Here is a 23190-nt window from a genome sequence, read left to right on the forward strand (position 1 = left end):
CTAAGAGGTAATTTTTAAGATGTTTCAAGTGTTTGCTGGCCAAATTTTAGTGAGAAATGTAATCTGTGTTTAATGCATAGCATTTGGGCATTTAGATATGACTCCTTATTGCCTCATGGATGAGACGTATAAATTTTGAAAGTTTCCTAACCATTTACCGTTTAGACCTCTGGTTTCTCACGAAAATAAGTTGCTCAGGTGTTTACTATGTTTTCCTTCAGTTCAAAATATCTGAATCTGTTATTCTTTCTCATGCTGTAATATTTCACCTTATTAAAAATATGCATTTTTCATTATGAAACAAACATACATAAAAGCACAGAATTATTAATGTTCATATTTCTATCTATATCTTCTAAAACTATATTTGTATCTATATTTGTTTTAAAAGATTGGGGACGTATTGTGATATTACATCAGTCTTTATGCTAGTACCATACAGTTTTGTAGCTTTGTGGTAGGTTTTGAAATCAGGAAGTGTGGGTCCTTCTGTTTTGTTCTTTTTTCAAGATTGTTTTGGCTACTTAAGGTTCCTTGAGACTTCATATGAATTTTAGGGTGGATTTGTTTGTTTTTGCAAAAATCAATGTGATTCTGATAAGGATTGGATTGAGTTTGCATATAGCGTTGGCTAGTATTGACATCCAGTCTATGAACGTGAGATGTCTATTTTTTATGCCTTTTAAAAATACATTTCAGTATTTTTTTCTTTAGTTTTCATTGTACAAGTCTTTTACCTTCTTGGTTAAGTCAGTCCTTAAGTATTTCATTCTTTGTGATGCTGTTATAATTTGAAATGTTTTCATAATTTCCTTTTCAGATTGTTCATTGTTAGCGTATAGAAATGCAATTGATTTTTATGTGTTAACTTTGTATCCTGATGCTTTGCTGAATCTGTTTATCAGTTCTAACAAATTTTTTTTTTTAAGGTATCTTAAGGGTTTTCTATGTAGAAAAACAGATTATCTGTGAACAAAGATAATTGTACTTCTTCCTTTCAAATTTGGATGTCCTTTCTTTCTTTACATCTTTCCTGTTTTTTTCTCTGATTGCTCTGTCTGAAACTTCCAGAAATTTGTTGAAGAGAAGGGGTAAAAGTGAGCATCCTTACCTTGTTCCTGATGTTAGACAAATATCTTTTGGTCTTTCACGATTGAATATGATGTTCATGATGAGTTTTTCATATATGGTTCTTATTATGTTGAGATAGTTTCCTTCATTTTTAGTTTGTTGAGTGTTTTTTTAAATCATGAAAGGGTGTTGAATTTTGTCAAATGCTTTTTCTGCATCAATTAAAATAATCACATAATGTTTTTCTTCATTCTATTAATGAGATGTATATACCACATTGATTGATTTTTGTATGTTGAACCATCCTTGCATTCTAGCAAGAAATCTCACTTGGTCATAGTATATAATCCTTTTAATATGTTGCTAGTATTTTGTTGCTAAGAGTTTGTCAATATTTTGTTGAGGATTTTTCCATCAATATTCACAGGGATATTGGCCTACAGTTTTAAATTCTTGTGGTATCTTTGTCTGGCTTTTGTTTCAAGACAACGTTGGTCTCATAGAATGAGTCTGAAAGTGTTTACTTCTGTTCAATTTTTAGGGAAAGTCTGAAAATAATTGGAGTTAGTTCTTCTTGGTACGGTAGAATGGTAGAATTTACCAGTGAAGCCATTAGGTCCAGGGCTTTTTCTTTGCCAGGATATTTTTGATTATTGATCTAATTTCCTTGCTAGTTACAGGTCTATTCAGATTTTGTGGTTTTCTAAATTGAGTCTGTAGTAGTAGGTTTTGTGTTTCTAGGAGTTTGTCCATTTCATTTAGTTTAACAAATTTGTTGGCATACAATTAATCATAGTAATCTCGTATTGTCCTATTCCTTTTGTTAGAATTTGTAGTAATGTCCCCACTCATATATCCACTTTCATTTCTGAGTTTGGCAATTTGAGTCCTCCCTCCTTATCTTAGTAAATCTAGCTAAAGATTGTCAATTTTGTTTATCTTTTTAAAAAACAAACTTTTGGTTTTGACAGTTTCCTTTATTGCTTTGCTGTTCTCTATTTTGTTGGTCTCTGCTCAAATCTTTGTTATTTTCTTCCATCTGCCAGGTTCGAGTTTAATATGTTCTTCTTTTTCTAGGTCCTTAAGTTGTAAAATTAGGTTATTATTCAAGATCGTTCTCTCTTTTGTATTGTAAGCATTTGCAGCTCTAAATTTCTCCCTTAGTATTGCTTTTGCAGTGGCTTATAGGTTTTGTTATGTTGTATTTTCATTTTAATTTATCTCCTAGTATTTTATAATTTCTCATATGATTTCTTATTTGATCCATTGGTTGTCTAAAAGTATTTTTATTAATTTCTACAAATTTCTGAATTTTTAAGTTTTTCTCTGTTATTGGTTTCTAACTTCATACTGTTGTGACCAGAGAAGATAGGTGTATTACATCTTGGATTAATATATGGCCTATTCTGGAGTATGTCTTATGTGCACTTGAGAATAATGTGTATTTTTTTGTTTTGGGGAAGATGGTTCTGTATATATCTATTAGCTATTGTTCATTTATTGTGCTGTTCAAGTTCTCTATTTACATATAATTTGTATTTGTGTGGTTGTTATATTTACTATTTAGAATAGGATGTTGAAGTCTCCAACTACTGTGGTAGATCTGTCAATTTCTCCTTCCAATTTTGTGAATTTTTGCTTCGTATATTTTGGTGGTCTATTATTAGGTGAATAAATGTTTATAATTGTTATATCTTCTTTTATATTGAATGCTTTATTAATACAGTGCCCTGTTTGTCTCTTGTAAACTTTTTTTGTTTTAAAGTTACTATGTCTGATATTAGTATAACCATCCCTGTTCTCTTGTGGTTACTATTTGCATAGAATATCCTTTTTAGTTTGTTTTCAAGACAGGGTCTCACTTTGTTGCCCGGGCTGGAGTGCAGTGGTGTGTAATAATGGCCCATTGCAGGCTTGAACTCCTGGCTCAAGTGATCCTCCTGCCTCAGCCTCCTGAGTAGCTAGGAATACAGGTGTGCACCACCATACCCAGCTAATTTTATATATATATATATATATATATAAAATTTAATTTCCTTGCTAGTTACAGGTCTATTCAGATTTTGTGGTTTTCTAAATTGAGTCTGTAGCAGTAGGTTTTGTGTTTCTAGGAGTTTGTCCATTTCATTTAGTTTAACAAATATACACACACACACATATATATGTATGTGTGTGTATATATATATATTTTGTACAGACAAGGTCTTGATATGTTGCCCAGGCTGGTCTTGAACTCTTGACCTGAAGAGATCCTCCCAACGTGCTAGATGCACAAAATATATTTTTCTATCCTCTGACTTTCAGTCTATTTCTGTCTTTGGATCTAAAGTGAATCACTTATAGATAGCATATATTTGGATGATTTAAAAAAAAAAATCCATTCTGCCCATCTGTCTTTTGATAGAATAATCTACTTACATTTAAAGCAATTACTGAGAAGGAGGAAACTCTGGCATTTTGGTAATTGCTTTCTCTATGCCTCAGAGATTTTTTTCCCCCTAATTTCCTGCATTACTGTCTTCCTTTCTTTCTCTTTCTTTCTTTCTTTCTTTCTTTCTTTCTTTCTTTCTTTCTTTCTTTCTTTCTTTCTTTCTTTCTTTCTTTCTTTCTTTCTTTCTTTCTCTTTCTTTCTTTCTTTCTTTCTTTCTTTCTTTCTTTCTTTCTTTCTTTCTTTCTTTCTTTCTTTCTTTCTTTCTTTCTTTCTTTCTTTCTTTTTTTGTTGTATGGAAACATTTTAATTCCCTTCTGATTTTCTTTTGTGTAGGTTCTATAACTATTTTTGTGTCTGTGTCTAGCATGGGTATTACATTTAACATGTTGAAGTTGTAGCACACCAATTCGAATTTATAGCAACTTAACTTCAATAACATACAAAACTCTGCTTTTTTCTAGCTTTATCCTCAATCCCTTTATTTAGTTATTGATGTTATAAATTACATTTACACTGTGTGTGTCCAAAAACAAGCAGTTCTCAGTGCATTAGCCTCTTAAATTATGTAGAAAGCAAAGAGTAGAATTACAAACCATTGTTGCAATAAAACTAACTTTTATAATCATCTATATATTTTCCTTTACTGAGTTTTTATTTCCTCACATGGCTTTGAGTATCCTTTCATTTTAACCCGAATGACTTTATTTAGCATTTCTTGCAAAGCAGGTCTAGTGGTAGTGAACTCTTGTAGCTTTTGTTTATCTGGAAATGTCTTAATTTCTTTCCTACTTTTGAAAGACATTTTGGTTAGACATTAGATCTTGGTTGACACTTTTTTCTTTTAGCACTTTGGATATATTAGCCCACTCCCTTCTGCCCTCCAAAGTTTCTGATTAGAAATCTGCTAATAATCTTACTAAGAATCTCTTGTATGTGCTGAATCACCTCTTTCTCACTGCTTTCAATATTCTCTCTGTCTTTGTCTTTCAACAGTTTAATTTTACTGTGTTTCAGCATGGGGTCTTTTTGATTCACCCAACTTGGCATTTGTTGATCTTCTTAGGTGTTTATATCTTTCATCAGACTGGGAAAGTTTTGGCAATTATTCCTTTATATAATCTTTCTACCACTCTCTCTGTCTCTTCTTCTTTTGAAACTCCACAGTGTATGAGTTGGTTCACTTAATGGTATTCCGCAGGTTGTTTAGGCTTTGTTTACTTTTCTCAGTCTTTCTTTCTGTTCTTCAGAATCGATAATTTTTATTGTTCTGTCATCAAGTTCATTGATTCTTTACTCTGCAGCTCAAATCTTCCTTGGAGTTTGTCTCATGATTTTTTTTTTTCACTTCACTTGTTGTACTTTTCAGCTCTAGAGTTTCTTTTTTTTTTTTTCCTTTTTAGGATTTCTCTTTATTAATATTTTTATTGTTCATATGTTATTTTCTTGACTTTTTCTATGTCTTCCTTCAGTTCTTTGAGCATCTTTGAGAGAGTTGTTTTAAAGTCTTTGTCTAATAGTTTTGCCATCTGACCTTTCTCAGGGATCGTTTTCTGTCTATTTTTTTTCTTTGACTGAGCCATACTTTCCTTTTTTTTGTATGACTTGTGACTTTTGTTGAAAACAACATAATTTGTTTTAAATTTTTATTTTTTGTGAGTACATGAGACATAGGTGTACATGAGATATTTGATACAGGCATACAATGCATAAAAATCACATCATGGTAAATAGGGTATCCATCACCTTAAGCGCTTATCCTTTGTGTCACAAATAATGCAATTATAAATACTTTTGGTTATCTTTAAATGTATTATATTATTGAACATTGAATTATTATTTAATCAGATTTTTCAATTTTTTTTCTTATAGAGTTGTTTGAGCTCCTTATATATTGTCTTATTAATACTTTGTCAGGTGGATAGTTTGCAAATACTTTCTCTCATTCTATGGGTTATCTCTTCACTTCATTGACTGTTTCCTTTGCTGTGGAGAAGTTTTTCACTTGTTATCCTATTTGTCCATTTTTGCTCTTGTTGCCTGTGTTTGTGGGGTATTCCTCAAGAAATATTTGCCCAGTGAATGTCCTGGAGAGTTTCACCAAAGTTTTCTTGTAGAAGTTTTATAGTTTGAGGTCTTACATTTAAGACTGTAATCCATTTTGATTTGAATTTTGCTTATTGTGAGAGACTAGGGTCTAGTTTTATTCTTCTGCATATAGATATCTAGTTTTCTCAGCACCTCTGCATATAGATATCTAGTTTTCTCAGCACCATTTATTGAAGAGACTGTCCTTTCCCCAATGTATGTTCTTGGCAGCTTTGCTGAAAATGAGTTCACTGTAGAAGTATGGATTTGTTTCTGGGTTCTCTTTTCTGTTCCATTGGTCTGTGTGTCTATTTTTATGGCAGTACCATACTGCTTTGGTTACCTTAGCTCTGTAATATAATTTGAAGTCAGGTAAGGTGATTCCTCCAGATTTGCTCTTTTTGCTCAGGACAGTTTTGGCTACTCTGGGTATTTTGTGGTTCCATATAAATTTTAGGGCTGTTTTTCCTGTTTCTATGAAGAATGTCATTGGTACTTTGATAGGGAATGAATCAAATCTGTAAATTACGTTGAGTAGGGTGTAGACATTTTAACAATATTGATTCCTCCAATCCATAAACATGGACTATTTTTCCATTTTATCGTGTTCTCTTCAATTTTTTTCACCAATGTAAAAACTGAAAATTTGAGTCTACTAATATGATAACTATGGAAATCAGATTCTCCTTCTGTCCTAAAGTTTGCTGTTTTTAACTTTTGTTTTGTTTTGTTTTTGATTGGCATGGGCTTTCTTCATACTGAGGATTAGCCTAGAAATTGTGAGCCTTCAATAGACTCCAGAGTTCCAAAATAGTTACATCATGCAGATTCTGTCAGTGCAATTGTTGTCTAGGTAGGGAGGCAGGTTTCTGGTGCTTCCTACTTCACCTTTTATTCATTAACAGTGTTTTAAATTTTATATATGTGAATACATCAGTGCTGTCATTTTCATGTGCTTCTTAAACATTGCCTTAGAAATGTATCCATATTGTTACATTTAGATCCAGTTTATTCACTTCAAGTCTTGTATTTTCCTTCATGAATAAATTTCTCTCATGGTAGTTGTTAGTTTTGTTGACTTTTTTACTATTAAAAACTGAGAAATAATGAACATGATCCCTGCTTGCATTTTGTGTCAAGTTTCTCAGTATAGATACATAGAAGGGGAATCATTGATTTGTTTAGTTTACATGGCTTCAACCTTACCAACTACTGTCAATTTGTTCTTTAATATTGTTGTATAGGAGCAAGCAATTAGAATCTTATATACTAACTATTGTATTAATCTTTGTATTTCCCTATAAAATTGCCAACATTAGGTATTATCAGAAACTATTGATTTATCTCCAGAAATTCTATTTAATTATTTTATTAGTTAAAATAATTGGTGGTTGCTATAGCCATGTCTATCTAAACAATCCCATTGTCTTCAGTGGAGAGCAGTTTGATTTTTTCAATTTGTATGCCAATTTTTAAAATTTCATTTCATTTCCAGGGTACTATTGAATAGAAACAATGATAGCAGACATCTTTATATTTTATTAAACCTGAGAGGGAATGTCCCTTTTTCTTGTTTTCATCATTAAATATGATATTTGTTGCTTTTGATAGATAACTCTTACCCAGTTATGGAAAATGTCTTTTTTTCTAGTTGGCGAAATGTATTTGTGTGTTTTAACCATGAATAGATTTGAAGTGGTATCAAATTATTTTCTCTATCTTTGAATATGACAAGGATTTTTCTCTTTTAATGAGTTAAATGTATTGAATTATATTATTAGATATTCTCAATTTGCCACATGCTTGTATACTTAGGATAAACTCTACTTGGTTTTGTGTATTTTTTTCCTAACATATAATTTTGGTTGATAATTTTTTAAAATTTTTCACCTGTGTGTTCATAAGATTGTACTATAATTTTCTTGTCTTATATTATCTTTGTATGATAGTTTATGAACCTCAACAAATTAATAGGAGAATTTCTCACTCTTTTGTTATTTTATAACAGTTTATATAAAAAACAAAAGATAGTTATACTTTTATATACCGTCCTTAAGATTTTTTTACCCTTGATTTATCAATTACTGAGGAAGATGTATTAAAATCTCTCCAATTCTGTGAAGAAACTCATTGGTAGCTTGATGGGGATGGCATTGAATCTATAAATTACCTTGGGCAGTATGGCCATTTTCACGATATTGATTCTTCCTATCTATGAGCATGGTATGTTCTTCCATTTGTTTGTGTCCTCTTTTATTTCTCTGAGCAGTGGTTTGTAGTTCTCCTTGAAGAGGTCCTTTACATCCCTTGTAAGTTGGATTCCTAGGTATTTTATTCTCTTGGAAGCTATTGTGAATGGAAGTTTGTTCATGATTTGGCTCTCTGTTTGTCTGTTACTGGTGTATAAGAATGCTTGTAATTTTTGCACATTAATTTTGTATACTGACACTTTGCTGAAGTTGCTTATTAGCTTAAGGAGATTTGGGGCTGAGATAGATAAATTTTTCAAACATGATATTGACTGAGATGAAAAGCAGTTTGTAACAAATATAAAGAATATACTATATTTGTGTGAAATTTTGAAATTACAAAATATGCAAAAATGATTATATATTGCTTTTAAGTATGTATAATTGTGGAGTAAAAAGTATTGGACACCATGTTAACATAAGTTTAATCTTGGTGGGAAGTACAAAAATTCAATTATATCATTTTCTGTATGTTCAAAATATTCTGTAAGTTTGCAAAGTTTTAAGAAGAGGCAAAGTCATCTAATGGTAGTAATGCCTAATTAGGTACTGTGTTATTTAAGAATGACACAGTAACATCAGAGAAACCCAGATAAATTCTTTTCAGTTCAATTAAACACACTTTGTTGAATGTTTACTGTGTTCAAAACGCACTATTTAAAACACTATCAATATGTGACTTCTGTTTCTGGCAAGGATTGATAAGATGTCCTGAAAATCACTATCAGTGCAAAATCCCTAAAAATGTTAACATAAAACACACAAAATATCTTTCGGAATGCATAGCTGAGTTGTCAAAAATAAAAGCATGAAAAGTTCTGAGAAATTGAAAACAATGTGAAAGGATGCATGCAGAGAAGTAAATGAGCTGAGACCACTGTTTGTCACAGGCCATCTGCTGATGTCTGATGACTGGAACTTTACTTCTTTTTTTATTTTTATTTTTTATTATACTTTAAGTACTGGGATACATGTGCAGAATGTGCAGGTTTGTTACATAGGTATACACGTGCCCTGGTGGTTTGCTGCACCCATCAGTTCATCATCTACATTAGGTATTTCTCCGAATGCTATCCCTCCCTTGTCAGATGGCCCCCACCCTGACAGGCCTCTGTGTGTGATGTTCCCCTCCCTCTGTCCATGTGTTCTCATTGTTCAACTCCCACTTATGAGGAGAACATGCAGTGTGGCTTTCAGTTCCCGTGTTAGTTTGCTGAGAATGATGGTTTCCAGCTTCATCCATGTCCCTGCAAAGGACATGAACTCATCCTCTTTATGGATGCATAGTATTGCATGGTGTATATGTGCCACATTTTCTTTATCCAGTCTATCACTGATAAGCATGTGGGCTGGTTGCAAGTCTTTGCTATTGTGAACAGTGCTGCAATAAACATACACGTGCGTGTGTCTTTATAGTAGAATGATTTATAATCCTTTGGATATATACCCAGTAATGGGATTGCTGGATCAAATGGTATTTCTGGTTCTGGATCCTTGAGGACTCGCCACACTGTCTTCCACAATGGTTGAACTTATTTACACTCCCACCAATATTGTAAAAGCATTCCTATTTCTCCACATCCTCTCCAGCATCTTTGTTTCCTGACTTTTTAAGGGTTGCCATTAAAACTGGCATGAGATGTTATCTCATTGTGGTTTTGATTTGCATTTCTCTAATGACCAGTGATGATGAGCTTTTTTTTCGTATGTTTGTTGACTACATAAATGTCTTCTTTTGAGAAGTGTCTGTTCGTATCCTTCACCCACTTTTTGATGGTGTTGTTTGTTTTTTTCTTTTAAATTTGTTTAAGTTCCTTGTAGATTCTGGATATTAGCCCTTTGTCAGATGGATACATTGGAAAAATTTTCTCCCATTCTGTAGGTTGTCTGTTTCACTCTGATGACAGTTTCTTTTGCTGCGCAGGAACTCTTTAATTAGATCCCATTTGTCAATTTTGGCTTTTGTTGCCATTGCTTTTGGTGTTTCAGTCATGAAATATTTGCCCATGCCTATGCCCTGAATGGTATTACCTAGGTTTTCTTCTAGGGTTTTTATGGTTTTAGGTCTTATGTTTAAGTCTGTAATCCATCTCGAGTTAATTTTTATATAAGTTGTAAGGAAAGGGTCCAGTTTCAGTTTTCTGCATATGGCTAGCCAGTTTTCCCAACACCATTTATTAAATAGGGAATCCTTTCCCCACGGTTTGTTTTTGTCAGGTTTGTCGAAGATCATCTGATTGTAGATATGTGGCATTATTTCTGAGGTCTCTGTTCCATTGGTCAATATATTTGTTTTGGTACCAACACCATGCTGTTTTTGTTACTGTAGCCTTGTAGTATAGTTTGAAATCTGGTAGTGTGATGCCTCCAGCTTTGTTCTTTTTGCTTAGGATTGCCTTGGCTATTCAGGCTCTTTTTTGTTTCCATATGAAATTTAAAGTACTTTTTTCTAATTCTGTGAAGAAAGTCAATGGTAGCTTGATGAGGAAAGCATTGATCTATAAATTACTTTGGGCAGTATAGCCATTTTCACAATATTGATTCTTCCTAATCATGAGCATGGGATGTTTTTCCATTTGTTTGTGTTCTCTCTTATTTCCTGAGCAGTGGTTTGTAGTTCTCCTTGCTCTTCAAGATCTTTCACATCCCTTGTAAGTTGTTTTCCTAGGCATTTTGTTCTCTTCATAGCAATTGTGAATGGGAGTTCAAAACAGATTTGGCTCTCTGTTTGTCTACTATTGGTGTATAGAAATGCTTGTGATTTTTGCACATTGATTTTGCATCCTGAGACTTTGCTGAAGTTGCTTATCAGCTTAAGGAGATTTTGGGCTGAGATAATGGGGTTTTCTAACTATAAAATCATGTCATCTGCAAACAGAGACAATTTGCCAGCCATCTTGCCAGCCACTCAGAACTTCAGTTCTTAAAAGGTAGCATGCAGAGTACAAGAAACAAGATTTACACCTATCTATAGTGGGAATTCATACTGGAGACCTGCACAGAGCTTACTATAGGAAGTTTTCAATAAACTTTATGAGGAAGCAAAATAATCCGGGAGGGAAGGTCTGAAATGCAAGGAAAAATGTTTTGCATTGGAGCTTCTGCAGGTTTTTTAAATTTAAGGAAGACTGAAAGGATAAGAATAGATAAGATAGTCCTGAAGAAGAACAAGTGGCTGTTTGCCTCGCGCCGGCAAGGGAAGTGTTCTGCCAGAGATCAGGAACTATTATAAAAGTGTAATAAGTGAAAATATGTTGCATTGATGCCATGATAGACTATGAATTAATAGAATACAGAGCCCAGAACAGACACAGACATACATGGAAACCTGATTATGTCAAGGTATGCACTGCAGACATCTGAGGAAAGAAGAAACTGCATTAAATCATGCTGATCCACCCCAATTGGTCATTATATGGAGAAGGGGAGGAAGTAGAATCCTGTTGGAAGGCAATTCTCTACGGCCCTCTCATATTTCCACATGTTTTGCAAACAGAAACACTAGTTTGTTCCAGAGCATCTTGCTAAGGATGATTATATAGCCAACAGCCTTGAAAGATAGAGATAGTGTCTCCTTCTGGAGGACAGGGTAGATCTAATGACTATGGGGCTCTCTGGGGCAAAGGTTAGGCATGTTTACTGCCCATTACAAAAGATTTGGGTTCCCTTAGCTTGAGGTTTCTCTTCAATAATGCAACTGTTTGTGCTGGGGTCACCTGAATGTCATATCACCCTATGGGAACTGGGGCCCAAGGAACTGATATGAGTTCTGGTGGTCTAACTGCTGCCATTCCTTTGAGTAATAAAGACCCTCATATCTGACCCAGGAGTCTTGTATCTTCTGCCAATATCCATAAAACTGTCAAAGGCTAACTTGTGAACTTGCAAGTAAGATAGTATCCCAGACTCTCCAGCGTTCTTGGCAATCCCTACCTCACGTTGTACACAAAAAATAATTCCAGACAGATCAGAAACTTCAGGAAAGGCCAAACTTTAAATAATATAGAAGAAAATATGGTTAAATGTTTCTGTGAAATAAATCATAAATAATATATATGCTAAGCTTTGAAAAATATATTAATAAAATAAACTATATTAAAATTAACCATCTCTGTTTATTAAACTATGTGATAATTAGCATAAAAAGTAGTCCACAAGTTTGAAATAAAATAAAAAAACAAATAAACAGTGAAAAATATATCCAGAATCTAAAAAAAGTTCCTTAAAAATCAAGAAGAAAAGACAAAGGACCAATGTATAAATAAAACCCGCAAAGTTGAAGAATTTTATGAAAAAAGAAATATACAAGGGCTCACAAATATATGTGTACCTTAAAATCATATTGAGATACTATTTTATATCCTTCAAATTGTCAAAAACTGAAAAGTATAATACATATTCAGTATTTGAAAGGAGGTTGATGAGAATATTTATACATTACTAATAGGTGTGGCAATTGGAACAACTAAATTTAGAGGGAAAATGCCATTATTTAGTAAACTTGTGCATAGCCTAAAACACAATAATTCCACATCTACACATATTCCTAGAGAAACTCTTATGTTTTTCTACCAGTATACACATACAAGAAAGTTCATTAGAATATTTTTATAATGGCACAATAAATAATAAAAATGAACCTGGAAAAAAACACAAATATTTGTAGAAAGAACAGTGGATAAATAAATTGTGGTATTTTCCTTTAGTGGAATACCATATAGCAATGAAATAGTTGAATAGTGAAACAAGTATCAAATATGACAACATCTCTTTTTTGTTATGTTATGCTTAATCCATTTATGAAATTTTGAAAATATGCACAACTAAACAATATCTGATTTAAGAATATTGCTTTAGTGTGATAAAACTGTTTTTTAAAAGCAAAGAAATAAAAAATGCAAAATCCAAGAGTTGAGACAATTATCCTGGGGAGATGAGGAATGCCACTGGGAAGGGGCATGCAGGGAGCTTCAAAGACATTAGCTATGCCTACTTCTTGAAACTGGGCAGCGGGGTTCACACGTGTTTATTACATTACTTAAACCCTATAAAACATATCAAACATTGTTTAAACATATGAAACATATACTATTGGATATGTCTGAAATATTTTACAGAAAAAAAGGTCAAATGATACAAGGAATGAGTGGTCCTTCAGTCTTCGGCTGGACCTTGTTGTGTATGCATGGATGTGTATGCACATTTGGTATGATGTGCCAAACACTCATAATAGCCACTAATAGGAAATACTCTTGAGGAGAAAAGGTGAGGTTTGTAAAGCAGGAAGATGAAAGGAACCATTAAACTACTGAATTAATAAATTCTAGAACTTTTCCCATTTTAGGTTTTCTGTTATATTTGAAAATAAATTCTCCATAGGAAAAAAATACTAAATATAATCAGTAAGTAAAAAACGAAACAAAAGGAGCAATTTACTCTTTAAATTTTAATATGTGAGGTTATTTAATTGCGTGTCCAGGGATTTTATGTATAATTTTTGCCAGACAGTAGCCACTGTTTTGTTAATGTTTTAATTTTTTAAGAAAATAGTTTTGATTCAAGTCTAATTTACACAGCAAAATGAACCATTCTTAAGCGTACAGGTGGATGAATTTTGAAAAATGCATATATCCCTGAAACACACATTCCAACGAACAGAGGATAGTCTGAAAACGCCATGTGCCTTTTTTGGAAAATACTCCTCACCCTCCAAACAGTGTTCTAACTTCTTTCATTATAAATTAGTTCTTCTCCTAGAACTAATGTAAATGAAATTACACAGTATGTACTCTGTTTTGTTGGGCTCTTTTTGCTCAGCAAAATGTATTTAGTATTCATCCATGTTACTGTATTTATCAGTAATTGTCCCTATTTCCTGCTGTACCATAGTTTGTTAATTGATTCTGCATTTGGTCAGTTGAGATGTTTCTATTTTTTGGATATTATAATAATGCTACTATGATCATTTATGAAAGTGTCTTTTTGCATGTTTTCGTTTATCTTAGGGAAAATACCTAGAGAAGAAATTCTTGAATTGTGGGGATAGTATTATGAGTAATTTTTTAATTTCTAATTTTTATGGATACATGACAGCGATACATATTTATGGGGTACATATGAAATTTTAAGACAAGCATACCATGTGTAATGACTAAATCAGCATAATTGAGATATCCATCACTTCAAGCATTTATCATTTCTTTGGGTTGGGAACATTCTAATTCCACTGTTTTAGTTATGTTAAAATATACAATAAATTATTGTCAACTAGACTCATCCTACTGAACGCTAAATCGTATTGCTTCTATTTAATTGTATTTCTGTACCCATTAATTATTCCTTCTTAACTCCTTCCTCTGCACCACCCTTCCCAGCCTTTGGTAATCATCATTCTATTCTCTATCTCCATGAGATCAATTTCTTTAGTTCCCACATATGAGTGAGAACATTTGTCTTTTCATGCTTGGCTTATTTCCCTTCACATAGAGTCCTCCAGTTCTGTCCATGTTGTAAATAACAGGATCTCATTCTCTTTTACGGCTTAACAGTATTCCATTGTGTATATATATGTACCACAGTTTCTTTATCCGTTCATCTCTTGATAGACACTTAGGTTGAAGGAATATGTTTAACTTTTTAAAAGCTACCAGAACCATTTTTCAATCTCCTGCAGCAACGTGTGAAAATTCATTTGCTTCACATCCCTGCCAACATTTGATGTCATCAGTTTTCTAAATTTTAATCATTTTAGGGAGTGTTTAAAAAATATAATGAAGACTTATAATTTTGAGAAATTTTTATGTGTTTATTGGCCATTTATTTATCTTCCTTGGTGAAGTGCTTTTCCAAGTCTTTTGCTCAATGGATAGTGGACTGTAGGTGGGGAGAAGACTTTATCTTTATATTACAAATTATAGAAATGCTTTATCTATTCCAGATAAAAGTCTTCTATTAGAGACATGCATTACGAATATTTTCTCTCAGCCTTCAGCTCGCATATTCAGCTTATTAATGTTATTTTAAAATTAGTAGTATTTTTAATTTTATAAATTTATTTTTTCATTTATTTTCCTTTCATGATTAGCTTGTTTTTGGATTTGTGCCTACCCCCAGGTTCACGGAGATATTCTCCTATATTTTCTTTGTGAAGCTTTAAATTGTCTTTTTCTTCTTTTTTTAGTGGTTGTTCTAGAGTTAACACCCCGCATTTTTAATTTGTAATAATCTAGCTTCAAATAATATTCTGTTTCACATATAGTTTAAGAAACTTATAATAGTATACTTCCATTTTCCTCTACAATCCTTTGAGCTATTGATGTTACATATTTTACTTATACACACATTAGGCCTCATAAAACATTGCTATTAGTTGTGTTTTAAAGAGGCAATTATATTTGAAAGAAATTACCAAAAAGGTACTTTATATTTACTCACATAGTATAAAGGTGTATAATTCTTATACACTTCTTTAAGGTTTATTTGTAAGCATTCATGGGTTTTGATATTATTTTAAATGGTATTTTTATTTTCAAACTGTTCATTTTCAGCATTCAAAATACATTGTTTCATTGTTGTTCACTGTCGTGTAGCATGCATGAAACAGGGAAGTCTTCCAGTCACTCTGTGAATTTCCCTCAGTCTTCTCACAGCACTTTGTTCATTACTTTTGTTATGAATATCATATAATATTGTAACCATTCATTTATATGTCTTTTCCTTTCTATTTAAGATCTTCTCAAGGAAAATAACTATGTTTTATTAATCTTCACAACCCCAGGGCCTACCACTATTGTTGGTATATAAATAATATTGAGAAAATGTTTATTGAATGAAAGAAGAACCCAATTTTAAAAGTACAAGTCTACGTTTTTTAATTATCTCCTTATATTGAAACCTGTGAATTTGCGATACATTTGATGCTAACAAATTAGGAGCAAGGAGTTTGCAGTAGTGGAAATATGAAGGAAAGAATCCAAGCACAGTGACTTCAGATATGCTACCCAGCAAGGACGTTTCAGTTCTGTACTGCTGAAGTGGGCATGTGGGAAATAATAACATCCAGCACCCCCGCCCCGAAACAAACAATGTGTTTTAATTTTTAATGAATGAATAATCTTACTATGAAAAGCAAGCGTCCTGACCTTTCCTAGTTTGCATTACAAAGACTCCAGTGTAACACCATAGCTGAAAAAGTTATGAAGTCAATGCATAACCTTCTTGCTCTACGAAGACACCTTAAAAGATAAAGAATGTTTACAATGACAATCCCAGCAAATTACAAAAAATGTGTTTGCTAATTGTTTTCACTGGTAGCATGGCAGAGAGCATTTGGCCCATTGCATAGAAGCAACACAAATGGTCAAGGTGGTATCTCAATATTATGCTAAAGTGAAATTAGTGACAATATATGGGTGCAATATACGACCTGTAAATAGCTTGAAAGAGAAGGAGAAACTAATTTAGGGAGTTTAGTGCTTTCAATCACTAGTTGTTCTGGGAAAAGCCCCGTATGTGCATTTCTTGCTATGCTATACACTCTACTGAGTTTCTCTTTATTATATGTCTGTAGGAATTACTGGATACTCCAAACAAAGCACTAGGCCAAATTGCATGAATGAGATACACTAGAGAATTTATTATGTTGAATTGGTGCACAGCAGCTGCTGTAAGATAATGTAACTATGATGTGTTTTCACAGCTTAGATCAATGCTTAAATTCTTGTGTATATGAGATGTGTCAACTAAACCACAGGAGGTTTAAGAAGCTTCAAAAATGGAAAAATCAAATTGTTCTGGGCAGCTCCAGGATTCCATGGTTTGTCACTGAAATGCAATATATACAAGGAAGAACCATGAACTACTAATTATTAAAAAAAAAAAAAAGGTCCAACTGTTTCTAAGTTCAGTCAGTATACAATGTCATTACTTATAAGTAATTTCTGTATTTATTACATAACAGATTTACTATAAATGACTTTTATAACAACCTGAAAGCATATGTATGATACAAGAACACAAAGTCATTGTTAATTAAAAAGGACTTTGTGTTCTTGTATCATACATATGCTTGCAAGCTGTCATAGACACACTTTGACTCTTCCATGTTCGAAAGGATTCTCCCTATAATATGCAAAAGACCAGATGAAAAATATGTCTTGAAACAAGTAATTATCTTTTCAAGGGCTGCAGTAGAAAATAGAATTAAATTTAGTTTTCTAATAAGAACTGTGCATATGCTCACCTTAAGATATTGTCAAATTCTAAGGTAGATGTGCCATCATTTAGAGCAGGAGGCAGCAAGTTATGATCCATCAGCCAAATTCAGTTAATCACCTGTTTTAATAAATAAAATTGTATCGGAACACAGCCATCCATTAGTTTATAAATTGTCAATGGCTGCGTTCACGTTACAGTGGCAAAACTGAGTAATCGTGGGAGGAACTGTATGAGCTATAAAGCCTAAGAAATTTACTAGTTGGCCTTTACAGAAAGTTTGCCAACCTCTGATTTAGAGCATGCTGACCGACAAAGAACCAGAAGTATACCGTTAACCTCAATAGAAAGGCCAAACTAATTTAATGTCTCCAACCATAAGTATATAAATGCATAAAATACTTTCTAAAATAATATCTAATTTATCATAAATAATACCTCCATAGTTTTACATCTGAAACTTAGATGTTTCTTAAAATACTGTTCATATAACAAGATAGAAGTAAAATTCTTTAATTTTGATGGCACAAAATAGTATGATTTGCAACCAGCAGGAAGAAAATTAATTAACATTAGAGTTATCACCAACGAGAAAAAGGGACACCAAACAAGATAGCTAGTACAGCAAATTATTCCCAGTACTATAACGATTCAGTAATATGGTAACCATCGACATAGACAGCACACAGATATGAGAAATAATGTGTGGAACCTGAATAGACACAAAAGAGGAACCACGGAGTGGTAACAACTTCAGTTTTGGAAATTCAGCCATGTTTAAGGACTTCTGGTGCACTGCAGACAGCTTATTGTCATGGTTTCTTTCCTTCTTTCAATTCCAATGAGATTACTCTTGTTAAGAAATCATATTGCAGTAATTTCCCAATTCTTTTTCTTTTTACTAAACAGTAGACACTATGCATGGCTTAAATTATAGACTGGGAAATGGCAATGGGTTACACAAGTTGTAGTCTATGTGAGCTGATCTGACATTGTAGCACTCCCAGATATATATTTTTTTAATTATAAAAAACTGTTCTTTCCATGATTTTGGAAAGTCAGAACTGCTGAGATGGAATGCAACAAGAAGTCAAAACAAACAATTCTACAATAACCGTAAAACCCAAAAGGCAGTGATGAAAGCAATAAAAGTCAGAAGTCAATGACTATTACATTAAATATAATTAAAGAAAAAAAATTCAGCTATAAGCTATTGTGACTAACCCATAACACAGAGCAGTTGAAAGAGATTTTTAAGTACTAAGGGAGATATCCCCACCACATAAAAAATATTTAAACCAAAGAGAGCTAGTATCTTATATTAACAAAATAACCTTTAAGGCAAAAAGTATTATTAAGAATTACAATAGTCATTACTTAATGACAAAAGAGAAACACCCCAAGAAAATGTAACAGTCTTGGACTTACATGCACTTAGCGTTACTTCAAAAAGTGTAAAGCAAATATTAACACAATTATAAGACTACAAAAGAAAACCGAAAAATTCACCATCACAGTGAGAGATTTTTTTTTATGTTTCAACAGTAACTATATTTTATTTATTTTTGTTTTTTTCTCTCTCTCTTTCTTTTTATTATTATACTTTAAGTTCTAGGGTATATGTGCACAACGTGCAGGTTTGTTACATATGTATACTTGTGCCATGTTGGTGTGCTGCACCCATCAACTCGTCAGCACCCATCAACTCGTCATTTACATCAGGTATAACTCCCAATGCCATCCCTCTGCCCTACCCCCTCCCCATAATAGACCCTGGTGTGTGATCAGAGCAGAACTGAAGGAGATAGAGACACAAAAAACCCTCCAAAATATCAATGAATCCAGGAGTTGGTTTTTTGAAAAGATCAACAAAATTGATAGACTGCTAGCAAGACTAATAAAGAAGAAAAGAGAGAGGAATCAAATAGATGCAATAAAAAATGATAAAGGGGATATCACCACGGACCCCACAGAAATACAAACTACCATCAGAGAATACTATAAACACCTCTATGCAAATCAACTAGAAAATCTAGAAGAAATGGATAATTTCCTGGACACTTACACTCTCCCAAGACTAAACCAGGAAGTTGAATGCCTGAATAGACCAATAGCAGGCTCTGAAATTGAGGCCATAATTAATAGCCTACCAACCAAAAAAAGTCCAGGACCAGATGGATTCACAGCTGAATTCTACCAGAGGTACAAGGAGGGGCTGGTATCATTCCTTCTGAAACTTTTCCAATCAATAGAAAAAGAGGAATCCTCTATAACTCATTTTATGAGGCCAACATCATCCTGATACCAAAGCCTGGCAGAGACACAACAAAAAAAGAGAACTTTAGACCAATATCCCTGATGAACATCGATGCAAAAATCCTCAATAAATACTGGCAAACCGAATCCAGCAGCATATCAAAAAGCTTATCCACCATGATCAAGTGGGCTTCATCCCTGGGATGCAAGGCTGGTTCAACATATGCAAACCAATAAACATAATCCAGCATATAAACAGAACCAAAGACAAGAACCACATGATTATCTCAATAGATGCAGAAAAGTTCTTTGGCAAAATTCAACAGCCCTTCATGCTAAAAACTCCCAATAAATTCGGTATTGATGGAACATACCTCAAAATAATAAGAGCTATTTATGACAAACCCACAGCCAATATGATACTGAATGGGGAAAAACTGGAAGCATTCCCTTTGAAAACTGGCACAAGACAGGGATGCCCTCTCTCACCACTCCTATTCAACATAGTCTTGGAAGTTCTGGCTAAGGCAATCAGGCAAGATAAAGAAATAAAGGGTATTCAGTTAGGAAAAGAAGAAGTCAAATTGTCCCTGTTTGCAGATGACATGATTGTATATTTAGAAAACCCCATCATCTCAGCCCAAAATCTCCTTAAGCTGATAAGCAACTTCAGCAAAGTCTCAGGCTACAAAATTAATGTGCAAAAATCACAAGCATTCTTATACACCAATAACCGACAAACAGAGAGCCAAATCATGAATGAACTTCCATTCACAATTGCTTCAAAGAGAATAAAATACCTAGGAATCCCACTTACAAGGGATGTAAATGACCTCTTCAAGGAGAACTACAAACCTCTGCTCAGTGAAATAAAAGAGGACACAAACAAATGGAAGAACATACCAGGCTCATGGATAGGAAGAATCAATATCGTGAAAATGGCCATACTGCCCAAGGTAATTTATAGATTCAATGCCATCCCCATCAAGCTACCAATGACTTTCTTCCAGAATTGGAAAAAACTGCTTTAAAGTTCACATGGAACCAAAAAAGAGCCCGCATTGCCAAGACAATCCTAAGTCAAAAGAACAAAGCTGGAGGCATCATGCTACCTGACTTCAAACTATACTACAAGGCTACAGTAACCAAAACCGCATGGTACTGGTACCAAACAGAGATATAGACCAATGGAACAGAACAGAGTCCTCAGAAATGATACCACACATCTACAGCCATCAGATCTTTGACAAACCTGAGGAAAATAAGAAATGGGGAAGGGATTCCCTATTTAATAAATGGTGCTGGGAAAATTGGCTAGCCATAAGTAGAAAGTTGAAACTGGATCCTTTCCTTATTCCTTATATGAAAATTAATTCAAGATAGATTAGAGACTTAAATGTTAGAGCTAATACCATAAAAACCCTAGAAGAAAACCTAGGTAATACCATTGAGGACACAGGCACGGGCAAGGACATCATGTCTAAAACACCAAAAGCAATGGCAGCAAAAGCCAAAATTGACAAATGGGATCTAATTAAGCTAAAGAGCTTCTGCACAGCAAAAGAAACTACCATCAGAGTGAACAGGCAACCTACAGAATGGGAGAACATTTTTGCAATCTACCCATTTGACAAAGGCTAATATTCAGAACCTACAAATAACTCAATCAAATTTACAGGAAAAAAACAATCAACCTCATCAAAAAGTGGACAAAGGATATGAACAGACTGGCCATCAGACAAATGCAAATCAAAACCACAATAAGATACCATCTCACGCCAGTTAGAATGGCGATCATTAAAAAGTCAGGAAACAACAGGTGCTGGAGAGGATGTGGAGAAATAGGAACACTTTTACACTGTTGGTGGGATTGTAAGCTAGCTCAACCATTATGGAAAACAGTATGGCTATTCCTCAAGGATCTAGAACTAGAAATACCATATGACCCAGCCATCCCATTACTGGGTATATGCCCAAAGGATTATAAATCATGCTGCTATAAAGACACATGCACATGTATGTTTATTGCGGCACTATTCACAATAGCAAAGACTTGGAATCAACCCAAATGTCTATCAGTGACAGACTGGATTAAGAAAATGTGGCACATATACACCATAGAATACTATGCAGCCATAAAAAAGGATGAGTTCGTGTCCTTTGTAGGGACATGGGTGCAGCTGGAAGGTATCATTCTCAGCAAACTATCGCAAGAACAGAAAACCAAACACCGCATGTTCTCACTCACAGGTGGGACCTGAACAATGAGATCACTTGTACTCGGGAAGGGGAACATCACACTCTGGGGCCTATTATGGGGAGGGAGTAGGGCGGAGGGATGGCATTGGGAGTTATACCTGATGTAAATGACGAGTGGATGGGTGCTGATGAGTTGATGGGTGCGGCACACCAACGTGGCACAGTTATACATATGTAACAAACCTGCACGTTGTGCACATATACCCTAGAACTTAAAGTGTAATAATAAAAAAAAAGAAAAATTTATCTATACTGATACACTAAGCTCTAATATAATTACTCCAAGTCGTATATAGAATTCTATTATAGATTATATTTTATTTAATAGTGCTTTTATTCTACAGTAAGTACATATATCCTGTTCAGCATATGTTTGAGGGTTTTTAAATTAAATGTTAAGAACTGAAAATTCTTTATAACAAGATGTATTTCCCTTTAAATTATTAGGTATGTCCTCTTTCTTATAGCTAATCTTTATGAGTGTGATGGAATTGATCATTATAAAAGATAGGACCTTTTAACCTTATTTCATTATCAAATACAGTTTGTGAAAGGTATAGTATAGGTCAAGATAAGGGTTATGTTGGAGATATGTTGTGCATGATACTTTGCATATAACTCAAATTATGCCAAAATCTATATTGTTATGTAATGAAAAAGAAGTAATTTGAAAATTTATGTTCCATTTCTTTTTCCTCTAGGTATTTATGAGCCTCCATTTCTTATACTACTGCAGTGAACCAACATTGGATGTGAAAATTGCCTTTTGTCAGGTGTGTGTTCCTTACAGGTAAAACAAGGTACAGTATATTCCCTTGTATTTCCACTTTGACATACCATGTCCATATATTCCACACCAAAGTCAGTATTTATATCATATTAAAAGTAGTTTAGGATTGGGAGCTGGCAAGATGGCCAAATAGAAACAGCTCCAGTCTGCAGCTCCCAGCGAGATCAATGCAGAAGATGAGTGATTTCTGCATTTCCACATGAGGTACCATTAGACAACTTCTGTAATCTCACTGGGACTGGTTACACAGTGGGTGCAGCCCACAGAGGGAGAGCTGAAGCAGTGTGGGGCGTCACCTCACCCAGGAAGTGCAAGGGGTCAGGGAACTCCCTCCCCTAGTCAAGGGGAGCCATGAAGGACTGTGCCATGAGGAAAGGTGCACTCTGACCCAGATGCTAGGCTTTTTCCATGGTCTTCGCAACCTGCAGATTACCTCAGGTGTCTACACCACAGGGGTCCTGGGTTTCAAGCACAAAACGGGGCAGCCATTTGGGCAGACACCAAGCTAGCTACAAGAGATTTTTTTTCATATCCCAGTGGTGCCTGGAACACCAGTGAGACAGAACCATTTACTCCCCTGGAAAGGGGGCTGACACCAGGAGGCCAAGTGGTCTAGCTCAGCGGATCCCACTCCCATGGAGCCCAGCAAGCTAAGATCCACTGGCTTGAAAATTCTCACCGACAGCACAGCCATCTGAAGTCGACCTGGGATGCTCAGGCTTGGTGGGGGCAGGGGCGTCTACCCTTTCTGAGGCTTGAGCAGGCGGTTTTCCCCTCACAGTGTAAACAAAACCGCCAGAAAGTTCGAACCAGGCGGAGGCCACTGCAGGTCAGCA

At 34.2% G+C, this 23190-nt stretch overlaps 1 protein-coding gene across 6 annotated transcripts in view; it reads left to right on the forward strand.

The window, feature by feature from the left end:
* MAPK10 (mitogen-activated protein kinase 10) overlaps nucleotides 1–23190 on the forward strand; it is a 358682-nt gene that overhangs the window by 168329 nt on the left and 167163 nt on the right. For 4 of the 6 annotated variants that reach the window (XM_030921036.1, XM_010370610.2, XM_010370611.1 and 1 more), the window contains one exon: nucleotides 22266–22337. Coding sequence is in view for 3 of the 6 variants with exons in the window: in XM_010370610.2 (XP_010368912.1) it covers nucleotides 22272–22337 (66 nt within the window). In the remaining 3 variants the exon portion in view is untranslated. Of the gene's footprint in view, nucleotides 1–22265; nucleotides 22365–23190 lie in introns of all 6 variants that reach the window. The other 2 variants (XM_010370612.2, XM_010370613.1) reach the window with 1 other exon arrangement.

This window comes from Rhinopithecus roxellana, chromosome 2 (assembly GCF_007565055.1).
Source record: "Rhinopithecus roxellana isolate Shanxi Qingling chromosome 2, ASM756505v1, whole genome shotgun sequence".
Taxonomy (NCBI): Eukaryota; Metazoa; Chordata; class Mammalia; order Primates; family Cercopithecidae; genus Rhinopithecus; species Rhinopithecus roxellana.